Source organism: Ctenopharyngodon idella, chromosome 2 (assembly GCF_019924925.1).
Source record: "Ctenopharyngodon idella isolate HZGC_01 chromosome 2, HZGC01, whole genome shotgun sequence".
NCBI classification, from domain to species: Eukaryota; Metazoa; Chordata; class Actinopteri; order Cypriniformes; family Xenocyprididae; genus Ctenopharyngodon; species Ctenopharyngodon idella.
Window position 1 is genome coordinate 25979517 of NC_067221.1, and position 21405 is coordinate 26000921.

Below are 21405 nucleotides of genomic sequence, written 5' to 3' on the forward strand. Positions count from 1 at the left end.
AAGAAAGACACTGTGTGGCGAGATAAATTCGGATTAAAAGAGGAAGAAAGGCCAGTTTGGAGGGTGATATACAAACCACCACTGAATAAACAAACTGGTGATTTGCAGTGGCGAATTTTGCACGGGGCTATAGCGGTCAATGCCTTTGTTTCTGTTATAAATTCAGATGTTGTTGACAAATGTGCTTTTTGTGGAGCAAGAGAAACGGTTTTTCACTGTTTTACAGAATGTATTAGATTGAGATCACTTTTTGTTCTGTTGAATGATTTGTTTTTAAGATTTCAGGAACAATTCACTCCTAATGTGTTTGTTTTAGGATCAAGATATTGTCAAAAACAGAGAATAAAATGGCAGTTAATTAATTTTATTGTTGGACAAGCCAAACTTGCGATTTATATCACAAGAAGAAATAGAATGGAGAACAGACATGGTCAAGATGTTGTACTTCTTTTTAAATCTTTTTTTAAGGCTAGGATTAGTGTTGAATATAAATACTATAAACTAATGAATGACATTGAGTCTTTTAAATTGCAGTGGTGTTATAGTAATATTATTCGTACTGTAATTGAGGGAGATTTAATTTTTGATATGTTACTAATTTGAATGCATTTGATTCAGTGATTTGTCTGGTAAAATAAAGTTTTTTTCTAAAAATCAAAATCAAATCTCTCTCTCTCTCTCTCTCTCTCTCTCTCTGTGTGTGTGTGTTTTAGAGTCTTTCAGGTTTAACCCTTTCATTGCTGTGTCCTTTTGACTGCATTATAGGATAGGAAATCTCTTAGGCATTCTCTTCTATAAATTTGTATAACAAAATAAAGGCGTAGAACCAGTTCATTTGTAGTGCACTGACTATATAGTTTTATATAATTAGTTTAATAATCTGGTTAATAATAATGTAAAAGACCTTAAGATAAATTCATCTGTATGTATAACATTTTTAAATGCTAATGATGACTTAATGATGCTATAAATGACTTTAGTTAGTATAACATTTGAATGTATATATTAAGAGATTATCAAAGACTTTTCTGTCACAGTATAGATTTTATTCTTATTGTTTAAAATGTTACTGAATCATGTTAAACTGTTTCTTAAATCTCACTCTGCCTCTCTTTCTCTGTGTGTGTGTGTGTTTGTGTGATGTCATGTAAACTGTGTGTGTGACAGTGACACTTTTAATGGTTTAGAAAATAGATATATAAAAAAACTTATGATAAACACTGGACTGAGATTTACACTGGATTTAGACTTACAAAATTTTGAGCTGCAAAAGATAACTTTGCACTCATTTCAAAGTGACCTATGACATCCTATGACATGATATTAATCTAAATTTAAATGGATCATAGGAGCATCAGCTGCTGCAGTAAATGTGGTGTGAATTTGACATTGTCCTTTTATGTTTAACCATTTTAAATGCCCATTGCCCGCCGTGCACAGTTGCCCTGAGGCCGCCGGGGTGGCGGTGCCACCGGGCTTGGGCCCGTTATCGCTGCTTGCAGCTATATTTTTTGTTTTGTTTTTGCACACAAAAAGTATTCTCGTTGCCTATTTTAACAATGTTTTTACTACTTTTCTGGACCTTGAATGTGGTAATTTCGTTGCATTCTATAGAGGATAAAAAACCTCTCGGATTTCATCAAAATATCTTAATTTGTGTTCCGAAGATGAACGAAGATCTTACGGGTGTGGAACGACATGAGGGTGAGTAATGACATAAATTTTATTTTTGGTGAACTAACCCTTTAAAGGGGTCATGACATTTTTTGACTTTTTCATTATTTAAATATTTTCCTTGAAGTTCACTTATAATGTTATTCAAGTTTTCTAGTTCTAATTCTTTGTTCATAAAGCACATTTAAATCAGCCCCAACACTGACCAAAGTGCTATACAGGAGCATGACAATCATAAAACATTACAAAGAACAACATTAGCATGTGTTAAAAGCTAAAGAGAACAAATGAGTTTATTTGATGTTAGTTTTGAGCAAAATAATCATATCAGTTTAACCATTATCATGTAGCCCTATTGTATAAATCCAGCCTACTAAAATGTTCATAAACAATGATCTAACTTTTGTTAGTCCATCAAGACTGGCAAAATGTATACTTACGTTACTCCTGGGTGAAGGTTGTATTTCCTTTTTCCAAGCCTAGTTTGTTGCGCAAAGAAATCATACCGCTCCGATTTCTTCCACATGTAATAAAAAGCCACACAATCTCCTACGGACCGAGTTCTGACCTGAAATTGGATAAGGTTTGCTAAACACTAAATAAGGTTTGAATTGCCACATCTAGTAGTCCATATACTTATTTAGCAGAGATAACTGCTAGACACATAATTACATTTATAAGCAATAATAAAATATCAATATGGGAAATGTGAGGTGGCCGATATGGATTGACATTCATCAAGTGCAAATGAAGTGATATACTGATTGGATTAAACTTGTTATTATGAATGCCATAAAATGAGCAATACCTTGTTGGCCTGGATAAAATGAAAGTCTTTTCCGTAAGCCTTTAATCCTTGTTCAAAATTCCTGCATTCTTCCTCTGTCCAGATAGATAGTTCCTCTGTAAGAAATATAAAAAAGCAATACATGTAAGATTAGGGCTGGCAATGGATTAAACCTTTTAATTGTGATTGATTTTTGTATTGAACATATTAAGTGTCTTTTAAAAGAAAATATATACTTGGCCTTTGTGTAATTAATACGTTCAGCAATTTGTGTGCATGTTAATATCAGCTATGAAGGTTCTGATCAGTTTTTTAGAAGTCAGTCATTACAGAATTAAACAGTTAAAATAAAATTGAACAAATGTGTTACCAACATTTAAAAAAAAAAAATAGAGCTTAAACATTTAATTTTTTGCATGACAGTCCTAACTGCACAGTCTCTTACACCTTCATTCTATCACACACTATTACAGTGATCAATCAACAGATACCCACATAAATCAAGGTTATACAACTAATCAAAGACAAAAGTGGGAAAAAGTCTTAGTTTACTCCAGTATTTTCACCAAGCTTGGTGGTAATACCAGTTATAATGTAATTTATAAATGAACCAGAGAAAATCACATTTAAAATCCAATAACAATATTCAACCCAAAAAATTTGCATGTTAGTATTATCACATGACATCGCCTTCAGCAAAAAAAAAAAAAAAAAATCTACAGTATGGGCCACGTTTTAATGCACATTTTGTCAATAACTCAAAGACCAAAAAAATCTGTGTGTTATGCATAAGTGACAAAGTCCTTTTAGGGGATACATATTTTCTGTGTAGCTGGCACTATTGTTCATTACTGGCAGGCAGTATAATAGCCTTTATGCCTGTGTTTTAGGTTGATGTTACCAAGTTTTATATGTAGCGTCTGGACCAATCAGACACACAATTATTCATTATATTTAATTAATAATCCAGAAAAACACTCTCCCAACAAAGTTCTGTGAACCCATCCCCCAAAAACTGCAACTAACATCCCAAATGAAGCTAACACAAAGGCAGAACCAGGTGTCTGGTAACAGGATACATGAAGACTGATAAGACTGTTTACAACTTTAAGAAATTTGCAGAGACTATCACTTAATTCTTGTTGAGAAGGACAAATAAACCCTTTTAATCATATACAGTATCTTTTATATGTATAACCACTTGAGAAATGTATAAACCTGTAACCAATTTTCACATTTTATGATTTTCTTATCATAGGGACATAGATATTCCTTTTCTATGTATTAATTCAAACTCTTTTGGATTAATGTTTCAGTATTGCACACTATGGTTAACCAAGATCACATGGGTATCTATGGAATTCAACTTTTGTTTCCTATTTGTTAATTTATGTTACATGTTGCTAACTCTGTGACACCTTAGTATTATAAGAATCTTAAAGGTTGCTCTCTTGAACACCCAATCCAATGTCTTAAGCTAATATCCTGCTAGAGGACAAAGAGTCATAAAAAAAAGTTCCCTCAGAAGGAACAACTCCTTATTGGCTCAGTCACCTCCAAAGGGTGTGACATCTTCACACTTTAAAAATCACTGATCACAAGATCACAGCGTCTTTTTTACTGAGAAACTCTTTTGTGAAGATGATGCTGAACTAGAGGTTTTCTGAAGACCCCCAAGCATGTGCCATGCTGCGGCCTTGTCTTTCCATTCACCAAAGATCCTCTGAATCCAACTGGTTCTCTCTCATCAAGACAACATCAGCAAAGATCATTGGGAGCCTCCACAAACTGCATCAGGATAGTTTAATTCAAATGGGTGAGACATGCAAATATCAAATCAAATATCAAAGTCTCATTATTTTACACATTAACCTCCTCGAGTCGGCGGTTGCGTCGGCGATACCACCTTGCTTTTTTTCTTATCAGTCTGAAAGACACTCAAAATACTCCGTCAATTTTGGATATACAATTCTAATCTGCGAAATGTCTTCTTTTATTTGTGTACACTCAGAGTAAAAACAATATGTTGTGCTTTTTGCAAAATAAAGGAAACTAACATGATGTGCGACCCGCAGTCTCTCTCTGAATGAAGTCTATTCTGATAGTCTTCAGAAAATGAACTGTAACTTGGTGAATACTAATGACACAAAAATGAGACATATGTCTAAAGAAACGTTGAAATGTCAGGTTTTAAATCATGCAAGTCAAATCAAAAACAAGTATTCTCTGTTTATGTAATCTGTATGAAAAGAGAGACATGTCAGACGTTGGCGAGTCAGCTCATTATCCACTAATTCGGCCACGGCCACGAAGCGCGAGCGCTATTCAGATGCAAATTCTGAGGTGATACATGCAACAGAGAGTGAACGCCCACGACGCATCAGCTCAGAAAAACGCATCAAGTTTAGTCAGTTTCATGTACTTTTCATCGTTTTGAGATGCGGTGAGGAATAATTTTAAAAGGATTTGCCTCAGAGGCTGAGCATGACTGGTTTCTCTTTCATTTCGAGGATCAACTAGAACAAGCCGATGATTGTGAATGGTAAGTTTTTCTTTATTCTAATCGCAATATAGTGTCTGTGAATATTAAACTGCAAAAAGATTGTTTAAATATGAATCCTGCAAATTTTGTGTTTCTCAGTGTGAATTAATGGGGCAGATCGACGTGCGGTTTCGTTTACTACACAACTTACATTAGTAAATTGCCATATTGACTATTCACAAATTATATTACTATACTGAGATGAGTGAAATCAACAGAAATACGTAATAAATACTGAAATAAAATGTATTAGCAATGTATTAAACTGCACATTAACATTTAGGCTCTATATATAATATATAAAATACAGGGCTGTGAATCTTTGGGTAGACAGCGAATCGATTCGATTCACGATTCATAGGTGTTCGATTCGACTCAAGAACGATTTTTGAAAATTCAGAACAGTTCGATTCGAAATGATTCACATTAAAATTTGATGCGATTCGATTAATTCGATTCTGTATTTTTATATGCATTCATAGGGTTATTGAAATGCTTTCCCCAATGTGTCTTAGTCATGGTGCGAATTACACAGCGGCCTTCAGGAGGTCAGAGAGTAAGGGCAAAAAAAAACCCTTTTGTCCATTGTTATTGTTGGTTCATGTTAGTTATAATGATGCTACATAACTTTATTTTAATAGCCTAAAAATTGGCATTTGTAGAAATTTACATAAGCCAAAATTTTAAAAGGCTTTAAAAGTATTGTTAGTTCATGTTAACTATAGTGCAGGATAGTGTTAATGGCTACACAACCTTATTAAAGTGTTCCAGGTACATTAAACACACTAATGCTTACATGGAGAGACTACCTTAGAATATCATGCACTTTCCCAACTAATCCTAAACTAACTTTTCTTCAAGGAATAGTTATAAAAGCCCTCTTTGTTCTCTTTATACTGATAATTTTCCTTACGATGATTCTGAAAGAAACCGCGCTGGGTTTCTACTGTTGCTATAGTAACGAACACAACTTTAATGCGCATCTGATTGATAAACTGCGCACTCATTTCAGTGTTGTTAATGTTGTAGTTATTTCAGCAGTTTCCTTCGCACATTCAATTTAACAACATTAAGTTAAATTTCATTTATCATTCATTGGAACTGTGCGTATGAGACACATTATGTGTTTGCTCCGTCCATGCAATAAATGCACGCCCTTGAATAAGCGGGGTTTCACAACTGCTCAGGTAATGTCAATGGTATGACCCACTTCCATAAAACTTAAGTATTTTATCTTATAGAAAATAACGGTGACGTTTCCACGCAATGAAAGCGTTTTATTTCAACAGTAGTGACCACGCAATGACTTGGCAGCTTTATCAATGGCTTGATCGGTTTGACTCAGGAGGACTATTGCTATCTCAATAGAGAGCTGTCATCTGCTCATGTGAATAGCAGTAGTGGCCGTCCTGAGGACAGCTCAAAAGTGGGCTTCTCAATGAGAGCTACGGACAGATCGCGAGGGCAATCCAGTGAAAGTCGGTAAAGAGTGCAGCGCGTCTGTGTGAAGGAGAGCTGTGAGGGCGAATTACGGTGCACGACGTCTCCCATCAATTCGCGCATGTAGTAATTTAATGTTTATATATTTTAAAGCACTGAATCGCTACAGAATCTCAATAAATCCAATTCTTAGCATTTTACATCAATTATCGGCCGAAATTAATGATTCACGATTCAAAAAACTTGTTTCAAGATCGATGCATATGCATCGTCAGGATTTGTAATCGATGCATCGAGAAAACGAGTGAATCGTTACACCCCTAATAAACTACCTAGAGGTAATACGAATGTTTAGACGCTTTGCATCACAGAAATACATTATTTTTTAAAGTATATTAAAATAGAAAAACATTATTTTATATTGTAATAATTTTTCACAGTATTGCTGTTTTTTATTTTCTGTATTTTTGATCAAATAAATGCAGGCTTGATGAACATGAGACTTCTTTCAAAAACATTACAAATAGTAATGTGTCCAATCTTTTGACCAGTACTGTAATTTAAAATATAGGCCTATACAAAATTTTCTTCACATGATGTGCAAAAATACATGCATGCATAAGATCACAAAAATCATGTTTTCTGTTAAGAGTGGACATTATATTAACATTAATACAATAGCTGATATGATCCTGTTATCAGCATGCTCACAGAGGGTTTTTTCTTTTATCTCACAGATTTGAAAATCATAGTGACCAGATATTGGCCCACACTGGACATTCTGAATGAATATAATGGTGGTACCTTGGAATGCCAGTTAAGTGATGTTCACTTATATCTTTGAGCAGGATTTATTTCCAGGTAAAACTGTATACTCAAAATGTGCCCTCATTTATTCAAAATGTGTCTCATTTATATTGTTAACTATATTCTGAATAAACTACAAAAAAAAAAAAAAAAAAACTACTTTGTACTTTGATTTTTTTAGTTTCCTCTCACATAGCCTACCTGACTGAAAGGGCTCATTATGTGAGTCTTTGTCTTCTCAGGTGTGAATCACAGCATTATTCATGAAGATTCACGCCTCCCGCATACTGTCTTTCTTGACAAAATGTCTTACAAAATTTAAATCAATATATTGTTTTATATGAACGAGTAGGCAGGATAATTTTTTACATCATTTTGAAGCAAAAATTCTAGTCTACAACCTCCAATACCCAAAAGTCTTGTGAACACATTTTTAGTATTTGTTTTGTGGCCGTATTTCAGTGACTTAAAGGGATAGTTCACCCAAAAATGAAAATTACCCCATGATTTACTCACCCTCAAGCCATCCTAAGTGTATATGACATTCTTCTTTCAGACAAATACAATCGGAGTTATATTAAATAATGTCCCGGCCAATCCATGCTTTATAATGGAAGTGGGTGGTGGCCCAAATTCTAAAGACAGAAAAAATGCACCCATCCATTATAAAAGAAGTCCAAACGGCTCTGGGGGGTTAATAAAGGCCTTCTGAACTGAAGAGATGTGTTTGTGTAAGAAAAATATCCATATTTAAAACTTTATAAAGTGTAATCTCTAGCTTCCGTTAACTGTCGTACGCGCATTCACGAGAGAGTGGCGTCCCAGCTTATGACGTAGGAAGCAGGCGCAGTGTGAGCTCCGGTGAGAATATGCTAGAATCGTGAGAACCAAGTTGTGTACAGCAAAGGAAATCCATGTGAAGAAGCGTATTGTTTGAGCTATACTCTACATTTTATTAAAATGCTGATTTCTTGTGAATATCTGGGTTGCTTCAACAAAGCTAAAGTTTTGAGGTTACATGCGCCGACATCAATGCACCATTAACATTTCACAAATTCCCTGTTCTCGCCGCGTCACTTCGCTAAAGATTGGCGGCTAGTTTATTTTTGACAAACGCCACAGACGCGTGCAGTGTAAATAAGGGGTCGTGAGCTCTCCGTCTACTCAGTTCTGTTGTTTATGCCGCTGCTGCTGCTGCAGCCTCCTCCATTTCCCGGAGTTCTTGGTCGGTATACTCCGGTTCAAACAAATATAGCTGGGCAAAAAACTCAGTCTCCTCTTGGAGACTGCGCCTGCGTCATACATCATAAGCTGGGACGCCACTCTCCCATGAACGCGCGTATGACAGTTAGCGGAAGCTAGAGATTACACTTTATAAAGTTTTAAATTTGGATATTTTTCTTACACAAACGCATCACTTCAGAAGGCCTTTATTAACACCCCGGAGCCGTGTGGACTTCTTTTATAATGGATGAGTGCATTTTTTCTGTCTTTAGAATTTGGGCCACCATCCACTCCCATTATAAAGCATGGATTAGCCTGGACATTATTTAATATAGCTCGATTGTATTCGTCTGAAAGAAGAATGTCATATACACCTAGGATGGCTTGAGGGTGAGTAAATCATGGGATAATTTTTATTTTTGGGTGAACTATCCCTTTAAGTTTTTTTTTATTTTATTTTTTTCAATAACCACGCATAAACGTTATTCTCTCAAAAATACAAACATGTACATACATGTTGCTCACATATTATGGTAGCCTAGTTCATGCTGAATACAATGTAATGACATATTAAGCAACTGATAAAAGCACAAATGTCAGGGCATGTCAAAACTTCTCCAGGGCCCCAAAAATCCTCAGACTCCAGAGGGTTAAGTATCCTTACCCCCCTTTTAAAGAAGGGCGTGTTAGAACTAAACTTATGGTTTGCTCAAGGCTGTTGATATGCTGAATTTCAAACAATGCTATAACTTCTTGCTTTCCTGTATTCTGCTTCCGCTCTCTTTTTCCCTTGGTAAACTGTATGTATGTATGTGTGTGAATGTTATAGTAGTTTAAGTGTTTAGTTAATAAAGTCTTGTTCATGTCACACGTAAAGTTGTCTGTGTTTCATGTTCATATACTGGAGTCCCTAATCATGCAGATTTTCACTACATACTCTGAGTAGTACTGTGCAGTAAGAATGTTATTTCCCATAACCCAGAAATGAACATTTCTTAGAATTAATAAACAATTAACACTGAATGTTCACTGGACAAACAGGCTAATTGATTGTAATATTAATTTTACTACATTAAGTTAATTCTATTAACTGATCCAAATATTTGTAATTAATTATAACTAATTACAATTAACTATTCACATTTCTTTTGAACTAATTTGCTACATATGGAAAACAGAGAGGAAAAGCTGTACCTCTTCCAGAAAGTATTGATGATAGTGATGGCAGTGCATAAGAAAATAAGGGGTAACACTTTAGAATAACTCACGCTATGAAGCATTAGTAAATAGTTAGTTCATCATTTATAAAGCATTAATAGACATTAGTAAGCAGTTTATAAATACACCTATAAATGCTTTGTTCTTGATTTATAAGCATATCTATAATGTGTTTAATAAATGTATTTTCATACTTTATTAATGATCAATTTATCATTTCTAAATTAAGTATTACATTATTTACAAACCAGTTCTTTAGTTGTTGTCAGTGGTTCATAAGATCATTTATAAAGTGTAAGTAAATAATTATTAAACAATTTAAATGTACATTTATGCATCTTATTATTTAGACATATAGTAATAGTTACTCTGTGTGTTAATAAACGCTTTATTAACACATATTTCTACTGCAATTCATGATTAATTCAGGTAGTTATAAAACATTTAGTAGTTGTCAGTTAACTTTTTGTGAGCTCATCTAAAGTGAGGACTATTCATGCCTTGTAAAGCTTTTATAAAGGAGTTTTAAGAGATACAGAACATAGAAATATTTATTTCAAGGAAAAAAATGAATCTTTACGGTAGGTAACTTGATTAAAAGTAAACCTCTGCAATTTCACAGAAAGTAAAAATCCCTGTACTCCTCCAGAAAACATAACTGTGCAGTAAAATGAAACTAAGCTTTTACAATCTGATATAAAAATAAATTTCTGTAAAGTGTAAACATTGCTGAATAAAAATTTACCAGTGCCAACACTGGATTACAGGAGTGCCAAAATACAATAATAATGTAATAAAATATTTCATAGTGTCAAAACTACCTTAGTACTAACTTTAAAATATTAGAGAACAGCAACGCAGAAGATCACTGAGCCTTTAAATCTACTTTGTAAAGCTTTACGAGGCATGAATAGTCCTCATTTTAGATGAGCTCACAACAATAGTTAACTGACCACTTCTAAATGTTTTATAACTACCTGAATTAATCATGAATTACAGTAGGAATATGTATTAATAAAGCATTTATTAACACACTGAGTAACTATTACTATAGGTCTAAATAATAAGATGTATAAACGTACATTTAAATAGTTTATTAATCATTTACTTACATTTCATAAATGATCTTATGAACCACTGACAACTCCTAAATAACTGGTTTGTAAATAATGTAATACTTAATATAGAAATGATAAATTGATCATTAATAAAGTATGAAAATACAATTATTAAACACATTATAGATATGCTTATAAATCAAGAACAAAGCATTTATAGGTGTATTTATAAACTGCTTACTAATGTCTATTAATGCTTTATAAATGATGAATTGACTGTTTACTAATGCTTAACTAATTCTTCATAGTGTGCAGTTATTATAAAGTGTTACCAAATAAGGTAATAGCAAGAAAGGAAGAAGTTGAAGATCAAGGAGGATAGAAGCAGTGAGGCTGATGGCAGATATGAAGAATAGAAGTCATAAATTGTTGTGGAAGTCAGGCATTTTGGTATATTGTCCTATGCCAGTTTGGAAGATGTGTTCCATACTACAACCAGAGGTCAGGAAAAATGCCAATGCCTATTGGTCTCACTACACTGACAGGCAAATGCTCCAAAAATTATGACTAAACAGTGTGGGGTACACTGAAAAAGAAGAGTCTTGTTGATTTTCACTTGTGCTACAATCATTGATTTGGAATTCCAAGAAAGAAACAATGTTAAAGATGTTTTTTTGTTTTGTTTTTTGAAACACTAAGACATGGTTTCTCAATTTTCCAAGCATCTTACGGAATTCGAAACCTGCCAATATTAAAAATAAATAAATACATAAATAAATATACAAAGAAATGTAAAAAAAAAAAGCAAAAAAAATAAAAATAAATATATATATATATATATATATATATATATATATAGAAAAGCAAAATAATAATAATAATAATTTTTTTCCACATTTTTTTTATTTTATTTATTTATACATTTATTCATTTCATTTTTTATTTATTTTTATATTTATTAATTTTAACATTTATTCATTTCTACATTTCTTTATTTTTAAATTTATGTATTTCTAAATTTTTTTGTCTGTAGGGTAATAAGGAGGGCGTGGTTTACCTCAGACATAGCAATCGAGCTCAGAGTAGGCGAAAGCGAAGCGTTGAGGCCACAGTGACACCTTGTGGTGTGGCCGAAATACAAGAAGTGTAGCCTACTGATGAGCCTGCGATACTGGGATGATTGACTTGGATGGGCAATATGGCCAAAATCTTATATCGCAGGTTAAGTCATATAATATCACCCTAACTGTACTGTGTGACATGGATAGGCTACTCTTTTTTCCGGACATGGCCGTAGAACATCGTCTGGTCTGGATTTGCAAAATGTCCTGGCCTGGCAAACATGAACAGCAACATCTTCAACAGATCTGATAACAGGGATTCTGAAATGGAAGCACTTGTTATTTTCCATTATTAATCATTTGAATGAATGGGCTTGCGTTTGATTGAGATTCGGACACCGCCAGAACACGGAAATAAATAAATAAATGAATGTAGAAATAAATAAAAATCTAAATGAATAAACGCAGAAATAAATAAAAGAAAAAATAAATATATACATAAATAAGGAAATAAATGTATAAATAATTATTTATTTTTGTTTTTGCTCTTCTATGTAAATTTATTTATATGTTTATTTATTTATTTTTGCTTTTTTACATTTCTTTGAATATTTATTTATGTATTTATTTAATTTTAATATTGGCAGGTTTGGGATTCCATAGCAGCGAAGATGCATCTGAATTTGTGTCAAGTTTTTGACATTTTCACATGTGAGTTCCAAATTATATATGAAGATGAAACATTCCATGTTAATAAAGCTTTTTAATGTTTTTTTAAACACTAAGTTGTACTGTACTGTAATGTACTTTTCACTACATTCAGATGAAAATGCATGTGAATGTGTGTGAAGTTTCAGACAATTTGACAAAAATAATTTACCCTAATATGACAATTATAAATAAGTCAGTTATAAATGACGAAACCCTAAAAAAAAAAAAAAAGTAAATTTGTTTTCTACCTGTGATTTCATAATTAGTCCCATAGAGTTAAATTAAATCAAGAAAGATTTACAAATTTTCTAACATAACATTTATGCCTTTTGTGGTAAACGGGCGGTACATATTCATTGCTGCGTCCTAGGGTTAAAATTTTACTTTCAAGGGATTTTCAAGCACTACTTTTTTGGTTTTCAAGGACTACAACAGAGATCTCACTTATCAAATAATATCTTCATTATCTTTCAAATTCTAAAAAAGTTGTTTGCAACTTGTTTGTAAATTTATTTTTAAGAATTTTTAAAACTCAAATTACAGATAAAAGGTATCCAAAATACAACTTACAACTTATTTATATTAAATACAAAGTTTAGAATGGCTGTTATTTTTAAATAAATAATATTTTATATTATACGTACACACTGCAACTAAATTCAGTTGTCAGTTCACCTTTTAGTGCTTAATCCCATTCTGCACACACACAGTTCAGTAAAATAGGGGAGTGACAACTGCATTTACAGAAACTGTATGCAGTGTGTACGGAACTGAACTGAACAACTAGTTGTTAATGATGTTTTTCACGTGCATCGGAGACGTGTCTCTCTTCTGTATGTGTGGTGAATCACAGGGAAAGCAGTAGCCTACGAGCCTTGACTAATTCTTGCCAAATTCTTGACTAATGTTGCCAGATCTGCCAGATCTTTCGTGTTGCCAGAAAAACAGCGAAAAAGAACAAGCCCATAATAAACTGAAATAAATCCACATGCTTTATGCTGAAAATAAGACCAAATTAAAGCTGCAAGGAGCGATGAAAGGGCCCTTGCACCCGGGCTCACCGCCACCCGGTGGCCTTAGGAAAACTGTGAACAGTAGGCGATATTCATTTAAGCAGATAAATAAAGGAGAAATATGTCAAAGTGATTTTGACGCACCACAGTTCCTGCTGCCAACAGGTGGCGCTTTGACTATAACTGAATGTTGCCATGTTGATGTCTTCAGGTCAGGACTATTATCAAACATGTGAAGTTTGGGGCAGATTGGATATTGTATGCCTTCCTGTTTCATGGCGTAAATCGCATACATTAGCACTTAGCCAAGTGTTGCATGATTTAACGTGTTTCTAACATGTTAGGTACTTCATGGCACATACAAATGTGTTTCTGGGAATGAATTACAGTGCAAAGCATGCAGTTTCCTGTTGCCAGCAGGTGGCGCTATGACTAACTGAATATTGGCATATAGATGTCTTTAGGCCAGGACTCTTATCACACATGTGAAGTTTGGGGCAGACTGGACACTGTATGCCTGAGTTACAACATCTTCCTCTTTCATGGCGAAACATCAGACTTTGTCAGGCCACCATGGCCACGCCCTTCAGCGAAAACTCAAGATCTTCGCAATTTAACATCGCTAAGGCCTTAAGATTAGACAGACCAAATATGATGTTGATCTGGTTAAATCTCTAAGAGAAGTTAATCACAGTGTAAAACATGTAATTTCCTGTTGCCTGCAGGTGGCGCTGTGACTGTAAATGAATATTGGCATGTAGATGCCTTCAGGCCAGGACTCTTATCAAACATGTGAAGTTTGGGGCAGATTGGACATTGTATGCCTGAGTTACAACAACTTCCTGTTTCATGGCGAAACATCAGACTTTGTCAGACCGCCATGGTCAATCTAGATAGATTAGATTAGACTGACCAAAAATGATGTTGATCTGATTAAAGCTCTAGGAGGAGTTTGTTAACACTCACAGGTCAGGAAACGCGCCGGCGTGTTTTGCTGGATTTTTTTCACATAGCAGCAAAATCAACTTAAATACTCTGTCATTTTTTGTCATAGAGACAGAAGTAATGTATCAATTGAAACTATAGAATGTCTTCTTTTATTTGTGTACACTCGCAGTAAAAACTAAATGTTGTGCTTTTTGCAAAATAAAGAAAACGAACACGTTGCGCGACTTGTCATCTCTCTCGGAATGAAGTCCAGTCCGCGTCGGCTCAGAAAAATGCATCAAGCTTAGACAGTTTCATGTACTTTTCATCATTTTAAGATGCAGTGAGGAATAATTCTAAAAGGATTTACCTAAATGGAAGAGCATGAATGGATTCAATTCCATTTTGAGGATCAACTAAGTTTTTTTTTTTTTTTTTTTTATCCGTAAATTCTTTATTCTAATCGCGGTATAGACTTGTGTCTGTTAATATTAAGCTGCAAAAAGACTGTTTAAATATGAATCCTGCATGTTCTGTGTCTCTGTGTGAATGATTATTGGCTTTTCCCAAAAAAATATTCCTATACTGAGATGAGTGAAATCGACTGAAATATGTAATAAATACTGAAATAAAATGTGTTAGCAACATATTAAACTGCACATTAACATTCATAGGCTCTATAATATAACAAATAAGATACATAAAATGTCATTGCAATATGAATGTTTTGACAATATTTCTTTTGGCCTGTTTTGGACAGATTATGAAGAGTTTACTATAAAATAGCCTATATAGTGCCACATCAATGGAGCTTTCGTTCGCAAGGAATGATGAAAGCTTTGCTTCACAGAAATAAATTATATTTTAAAAGTATAATAAAATAGAAAAACGTCTCAGGTTACTCATGTAACCATGGTTCCCTGAGAACAGGGAACGAGACTCTGCGTTGACCGCATATGGGGAACGTCACACGTGAACCGATGTCTGAAAGCCAAGTAATCAACCACTCCAATCCTATTGGCCGGCGACAGCCTATGACATCATCATAGCGCGACCTGGAAGTATAAAAGGAGCACCTAGAGAATCAGTCAGTATCTTATCGTCTTGAGGGACTGTTCAGCAGGCAGCCCCGAAGCATGGCAAAGCAACGCAGAGTCTTGTTCTGGCTGCCAGAAGAGCACTTGCTCCCGGATGCGATGACGTCAAAGATAGGACGTCATCGTCATCCAGAAGCTCATTCTCGTCAGCCGCTGAGAGCTGAGAAAGATTTACACCTCTCTCAAACTCCGCGGCGAGCTCCACCTGCGAGCCCCATGATTTCAGCCGCCGCTCAGTCTCAGCACGATCGGGGCTAGAACCACTGGGTACAGATGTTGACGCCTCTCCCCTTGAGAAGAGGGACAGACGAGAACGGAGTGTTTTCATGGGAAAATGCTCACAATTAACACAGACAGCGCCTTCAAGCACTGTCCGTGCGTGCTCCTCGCCCAGACAGAAAACGCATAGGTTGTGTGTATCTTCCGGTGTCAGAAACCTCGGACACGGGTCAGCACACTTCCTAAAACATTCGTCAGACATATTAGAAAAATTCCTTACCGGATTTGAAAACAATGGCAAAGACACAACAGTCCCGAAAGACGAAAAGATACTGACTGATTCTCTAGGCGCTCCTTTTATACTTCTGGGTCACACTATGATGATGTCATAGGCTGTCGCCGGCCAATAGGATTGGAGTGGTTTGATTCCTTGGCTTTCAGACATCGGTTCACGTGTGACGTTCCCCATATGTGGTCAACGCAGAGTTGAGTTCCCTTCGAAAGGGAACATTATTTTAAATTTGTAATAATATTTCACAGTATTGCTGTTTTTTTCTGTATGTTTGATCAAATAAATGCAGGCTTGATGAGCATGAGACTTTTTTCAAAAACATTATAAATAGTAATGTGTCAAATCTTTTGACCGGTACTGTAATTTAAAATATAGGCCTATACAAAATTTTCTTCACATAATGTGCAATAATACGTGCATGCATGAGATCACAAATATCATGTTTTCTGTTAAGAGTGGACATTATAATAATGTTAATACAATAGCTGATATGATCCTATTATCAGGAACTGCTCACAGAGGGTTTTTTTTATTTTTTATTTCTTTTATCTCACAAATTTGAGAATCATAGTGACCAGATATTGGCCCACATTGGACAGCATGAATATGATACTGAGATCATTGACTGGAAAGTTTTTTTTTCTTTCTTTCTCTTTCTTTCTTTCTTTCTCTTTCTTTTTTTTTTCTCCAGTGAAGAAACACCAAATGCCAGGTATGTGTTCACATATATCTTTGAACAGGATTTATTTCCAGGTATAACTGTGTACTCAAAATGTGTCTTTGACTCTCATTTATATAGTTAACTATATTTTAAATAAACTTCAAACAAAAAAAAAAAGATATATTTATTTTGTCAGTGCACTTTCTTAGTTCACTCAGTCACATTCCTCACTGAATGGCTCATTATGTGGCTCATTAGGGCCAGGGTCTTAATCTCCTCAGGTGTGAATCACAGCATTATTCATGAAGATTCATGCCTCTTTGCATACGGCCTGTGTAAACAAAAAGTGTCTTAGAAATTTAAAATCAATACAATGTTTTATGTGTCCGAGTAGGCAGGATAATTTCCACATCATTTTGAAGCAAAAACTCTAGACTAAAATATACAGTTCCCAAAAGTCTTGTAAAAAAATATTTAGTGTGTATTTTGAGGCCTTATTTCAGTGCCTTAGTTTTTTTTAGTTTTTTTTTTCAAAAATCATGCATATGATTCTCTCAAAAATACAAACATGTACATACTTGTTTCTCACATATTATTGTAGCCTAGTTTCTGCTGAATACAGTGTAATAGACTTTTGTCATTGATATGTTTATAAACAACTGAAAAAAGCACAAATGTCAGGGCATGTCCAAACTACACCAGGACCCCAAATCAGCCTCAGACTCCAGAGGGTTAAAGTACAATGTCTGGAAATGGCAAAAAGTGCAAAAAATTTGCAGAGAAAATTCAAAATATCTCACATCCTGTTGGGTTTTCAGATTTTGCACCCAGGGACTTTTTTTTGTAGGTACTGGGCTGTTACATGTGTCTACCAAATTTCATACTTGTACGTGAAAAGTAGCGCAAAGGGTGCTTAATTGAATTTTTTTAGGTGACGCTATTGAGCCATTTTGCAAAACCTAATTCTGAAACCCATATTAGACGTAAATGTTCACAATTTCTGACACGTGTGCAAAGTTTCATGAGTTTTCAAGTATGTTTAGACCATCAAACATGCGATTCATTTCAGAGAATAAGAACAATTGACCGAGCAATTACAATAGAGTCCTCACACCATCGGTGCTCGGCCCTAAATACAGCTGCAAGCAGCGATGATGGACCCAAGCCCCGGAGCCACCGACACCCCGGTGGCTTCAGGGTAACTGTGCATGGCAGGCAATAGGCATTTAAAATGGGGAAAACATAAAAGAACTGTCAAAGACATTTGAATTCACCACATTTACTGCAGCAGTTGGTGCCGCTATGACTACGAACCACAACAGCCACATTTATGAGATCATTTACGTTTAGATTTTATGTCATCGGATGTCATGCTGATGTTGTATTATCCTAACACTTCTCTGCATGTGTTTTTTGACCTACCTGAGTTACCATTTGTGCACCAATCTTATGCCCCAAAATCATGCTTTCATTTAATTTCAATATGGATGGTATCCAATGAAAAAAATTCATTTTAAAATGAATTGAGACAAATCACAGAAACTGCAAAGATGATTTTAATATTTGTGTCAGGTAAGAGTAAGACATGTGTGTAGATTTTTCTGCTCACTTATGGAAGTTTATTATAAACTCTTTTATAAAATCATGTGAAATTTACTGTTTTTGATAAATTTGAATTATATCAATAAATAATTAATTTAAATACATATGCGTCATATGTGATGCTCGCAAACACAGCACATGACCTTGTGTAACGCCCATGTCTAGAAACCACACACTCCCTCCTCTGTAAAAAACACAAAGATGTTGGTCCTGTTTGAATCAGTACATGAAATCACAGATGTTGGGTGGGAAGAATTGTAACTCAAATGTCGTTTAGAAAACTACTCCTGTCCGAATAGTGATATAGTGTCAGTTCAATTTCAAATGAGTGTGAAGTTATCATTTGCAGTTCAAAATTTTTGTAAGTACATCAGTATTTATTTATTTATTTTTATTTATTTATTTTTTTTATATTTTAACCTAATTATCAAACTAATTATATAATACTATGTTGTCAGTGGCCAACAAATAAACTGGCTTGATTAGCTACTTCAGGTGTGTTTGATTAGGGGTGGTGCTAAACTCTGAATGACATTGGGTCTCCAAGAAAAGGGTTAAAGAACTGATCAGGTTGTAAAACTGACACACAGAGAGAGAGAGAGAGAGAGAGAGAGAGAGAGAGAGAGAGAGAGAGAGAGAGAGAGAGAGAAACTGAGGGAGTGAGGGGGAGGGGAAGGAGAGAGAGAGAGACAGAGTGAGATTCAAAAGATTTAACATTTTAAACAAAAAAATAAAATCTAAATTGTGACAAAGTAGTTGATAATGTTTAAATGTACATGCAAAAGCTGTGGGAAATAAAAATAAACTATTGCACTTTAAAACACTGTTTTAACAGCAAAAAAAGATTTATCCAAACCTGTTTAAAAATAGGCCTTTGGTGTCATCTTTTGGTTGTACAATATATTGCATTTGTTATAAACAGAGCACTAATCTGCTTATTTTTAAATTACACATACTACATTCAATGAAAAAAACTCAAATGTCTTTTTTTCTAATGTCAGTATGATTGTGTATAGAAATAAATGGAGTATAATTCAGAGGAGAATATTGTTTAGTGTCATGAAGCAGTCATGTCTTGACATTATTCTGATGAAGTTTGAAGCAAATCGGGTAAAAATAAGAGGGTGATCTCAAAGCATTTTGAAAGTGACACTTCCTGCTGCCAGTTGGTGGTGCTTTAACTTTGACTCACAATAGTCACATCCATGTGATCGGACTCACACAACGAACACACAGCTGAAGTTGCATAAAAATCAATCATCGGATTAATCGCCTAGGAGGAGTATATCAAATTCCAGACCATGTGTTTTTCAAACAACCAATAATAGCTGACTTCCTGTTGAGTTGGCGTATAACTTAGAGCACCGAAGTTGTTAGACCTGATGAGGTCTATATGTGTACAGAGTTTCATACTAATACATGCAAGCATGTTTGATATATGGACCCAGTTTTCGGCCCCCGTTTAAGGGGGCGCTGTCAAGCCCCCCTGCCACGCCCCCGGATACCAGCTTCGGCCCGGCCCTGATTGCCGACGATTTTGATGTGTGTGCAGAGTTTGAGCATGTTAAGGGCCCGAAAAGTGCCCAAAGGTTTGAAAAAAAAAAAAAAAAACATATATATATATATATATAGCTGCAAGCAGCAATGACGGGTCCAAGCCCGGTGCCACCGCCACCTCGGTGGTTTTAAGGCAACTGTGCATGGTGGGCAATATGAATTTAAACTGGGTAAATGTAAAAGAGAGACATTTTGACATTTTAATGTCAAAGTCATTTGAACACGCTACATTTACTGCAGCCAGCTGGTGCAACTATGACAGCACAACAGCTACATCCATAAGAACATTTAAAATTAGATGAATTTCATGTTATAGGATGTGATAGGTCACTTTGAAATGAGAGCAGTTATCTTTTGCAGCTCAAAATCTTCTAAGTCTAAATCCAGTGTAAATCTAAGTCCAGTATTTATCTTAAGGTTTTTTTTATATATTTTTCTAAACCATTAAAAGTGTCACTGACAAGCTGATCATCTTGAACTGTACATAGTACCTCATTAGTACTCCATACATCACAAAAGAACACCACATTATTTGTAAGTCTATAATAAGCAAATTCAATTTTCAGTCTTCCCTCTACCAATCGTCTAAACATCATTTCAGGATCTATTGTAGCAAGTTGTAGACCTTCTTTCTTGTTTTCCAAATTGATAGTTTAGCTGTTCCAATAAGGTAATTCAATAAACAGATTTTCCTCCTCATTGAGAAAATGTATTTAATTTCCCCAATAAATACTTTATCAGAAAATTCCTCATTAAATCTTCTAAACCAATCTTTAAGCAATTTAAAAAGGTCTTGCAATCTGTTACACATCAAAAACAAATGTTCTAGATCTTCCTGCTTCCCACAAAAATGACATTCCCCAACTACTGCTGGGTTCAGGTGTGCTACATGTCGGTCTGTAGCTATGGCCCTGTGAATAACCCTCTACTGTAGATCAGCAGTACGCTTCTCTACAGGGGGTTTATACAGGGTCCGCCACCTGTCCCGCACGAGAAAGTCTGGCTGTAACAGTTCGGGTCATCGAGAAACTTTTTGTCTCTTCAATGTATCTCGGTGTGTGATTTTAACTGAAGTGCAATATATTGCTTTCTTAGACACGTCTTTAAAATTGCCTAACTGAGGGGTCTTAAAAGATAAAATCGAGTCCACAACTTCACCGTCATCTTCCTCATCTATGACAGGTGAAATTTTTATTTCTGGAATGACTTGGCCATCTCCTGTCCTGTGTTTGTCTCAATCCTATCCAAGTTCTGCAACCACTTGGTAATACATTACAACTTTCTTCCTTCATCTTTGAAACAAGGAGTAAGAACTTTAAACTCGCCATCACTTGAAGTGCCTCAATCCTATCCAAGTTCTGCAACCACTTGGTAATACATTACAACTTTCTTCCTTCAACTTTGAAACAAGGAGTAAGAACTTTAAACCCGCCATCACTTGAAGTGCCTCAATGGACTTCCAGCCCCTCTCATCCAAGAGATGTCCAAGTTTCGTAACACCATTCCTCACACCCA

The 21405-nt window shown here is 35.0% G+C and overlaps 2 protein-coding genes across 10 annotated transcripts in view; one reads left to right on the forward strand and one right to left on the reverse strand.

Annotated features, from left to right (window-relative positions):
- The window catches only part of mier1b (mesoderm induction early response 1b, transcriptional regulator), a 217831-nt gene that overhangs the window by 86684 nt on the left and 109742 nt on the right, over positions 1-21405 (reverse strand). For all 9 annotated transcript variants that reach the window (XR_007927104.1, XR_007927106.1, XR_007927103.1 and 6 more), the window contains 2 exons: positions 2483-2577; positions 2115-2242 (listed from right to left, as the gene is read on the reverse strand). Coding sequence is in view for 5 of the 9 variants with exons in the window: in XM_051877343.1 (XP_051733303.1) it covers positions 2115-2242; positions 2483-2577 (223 nt within the window). In the remaining 4 variants the exon portion in view is untranslated. The remainder of the gene's footprint in view (positions 1-2114; positions 2243-2482; positions 2578-21405) is intronic.
- The window catches only part of LOC127503500 (uncharacterized protein K02A2.6-like), a 362965-nt gene that overhangs the window by 86045 nt on the left and 255515 nt on the right, over positions 1-21405 (forward strand). The window lies entirely within an intron of this gene.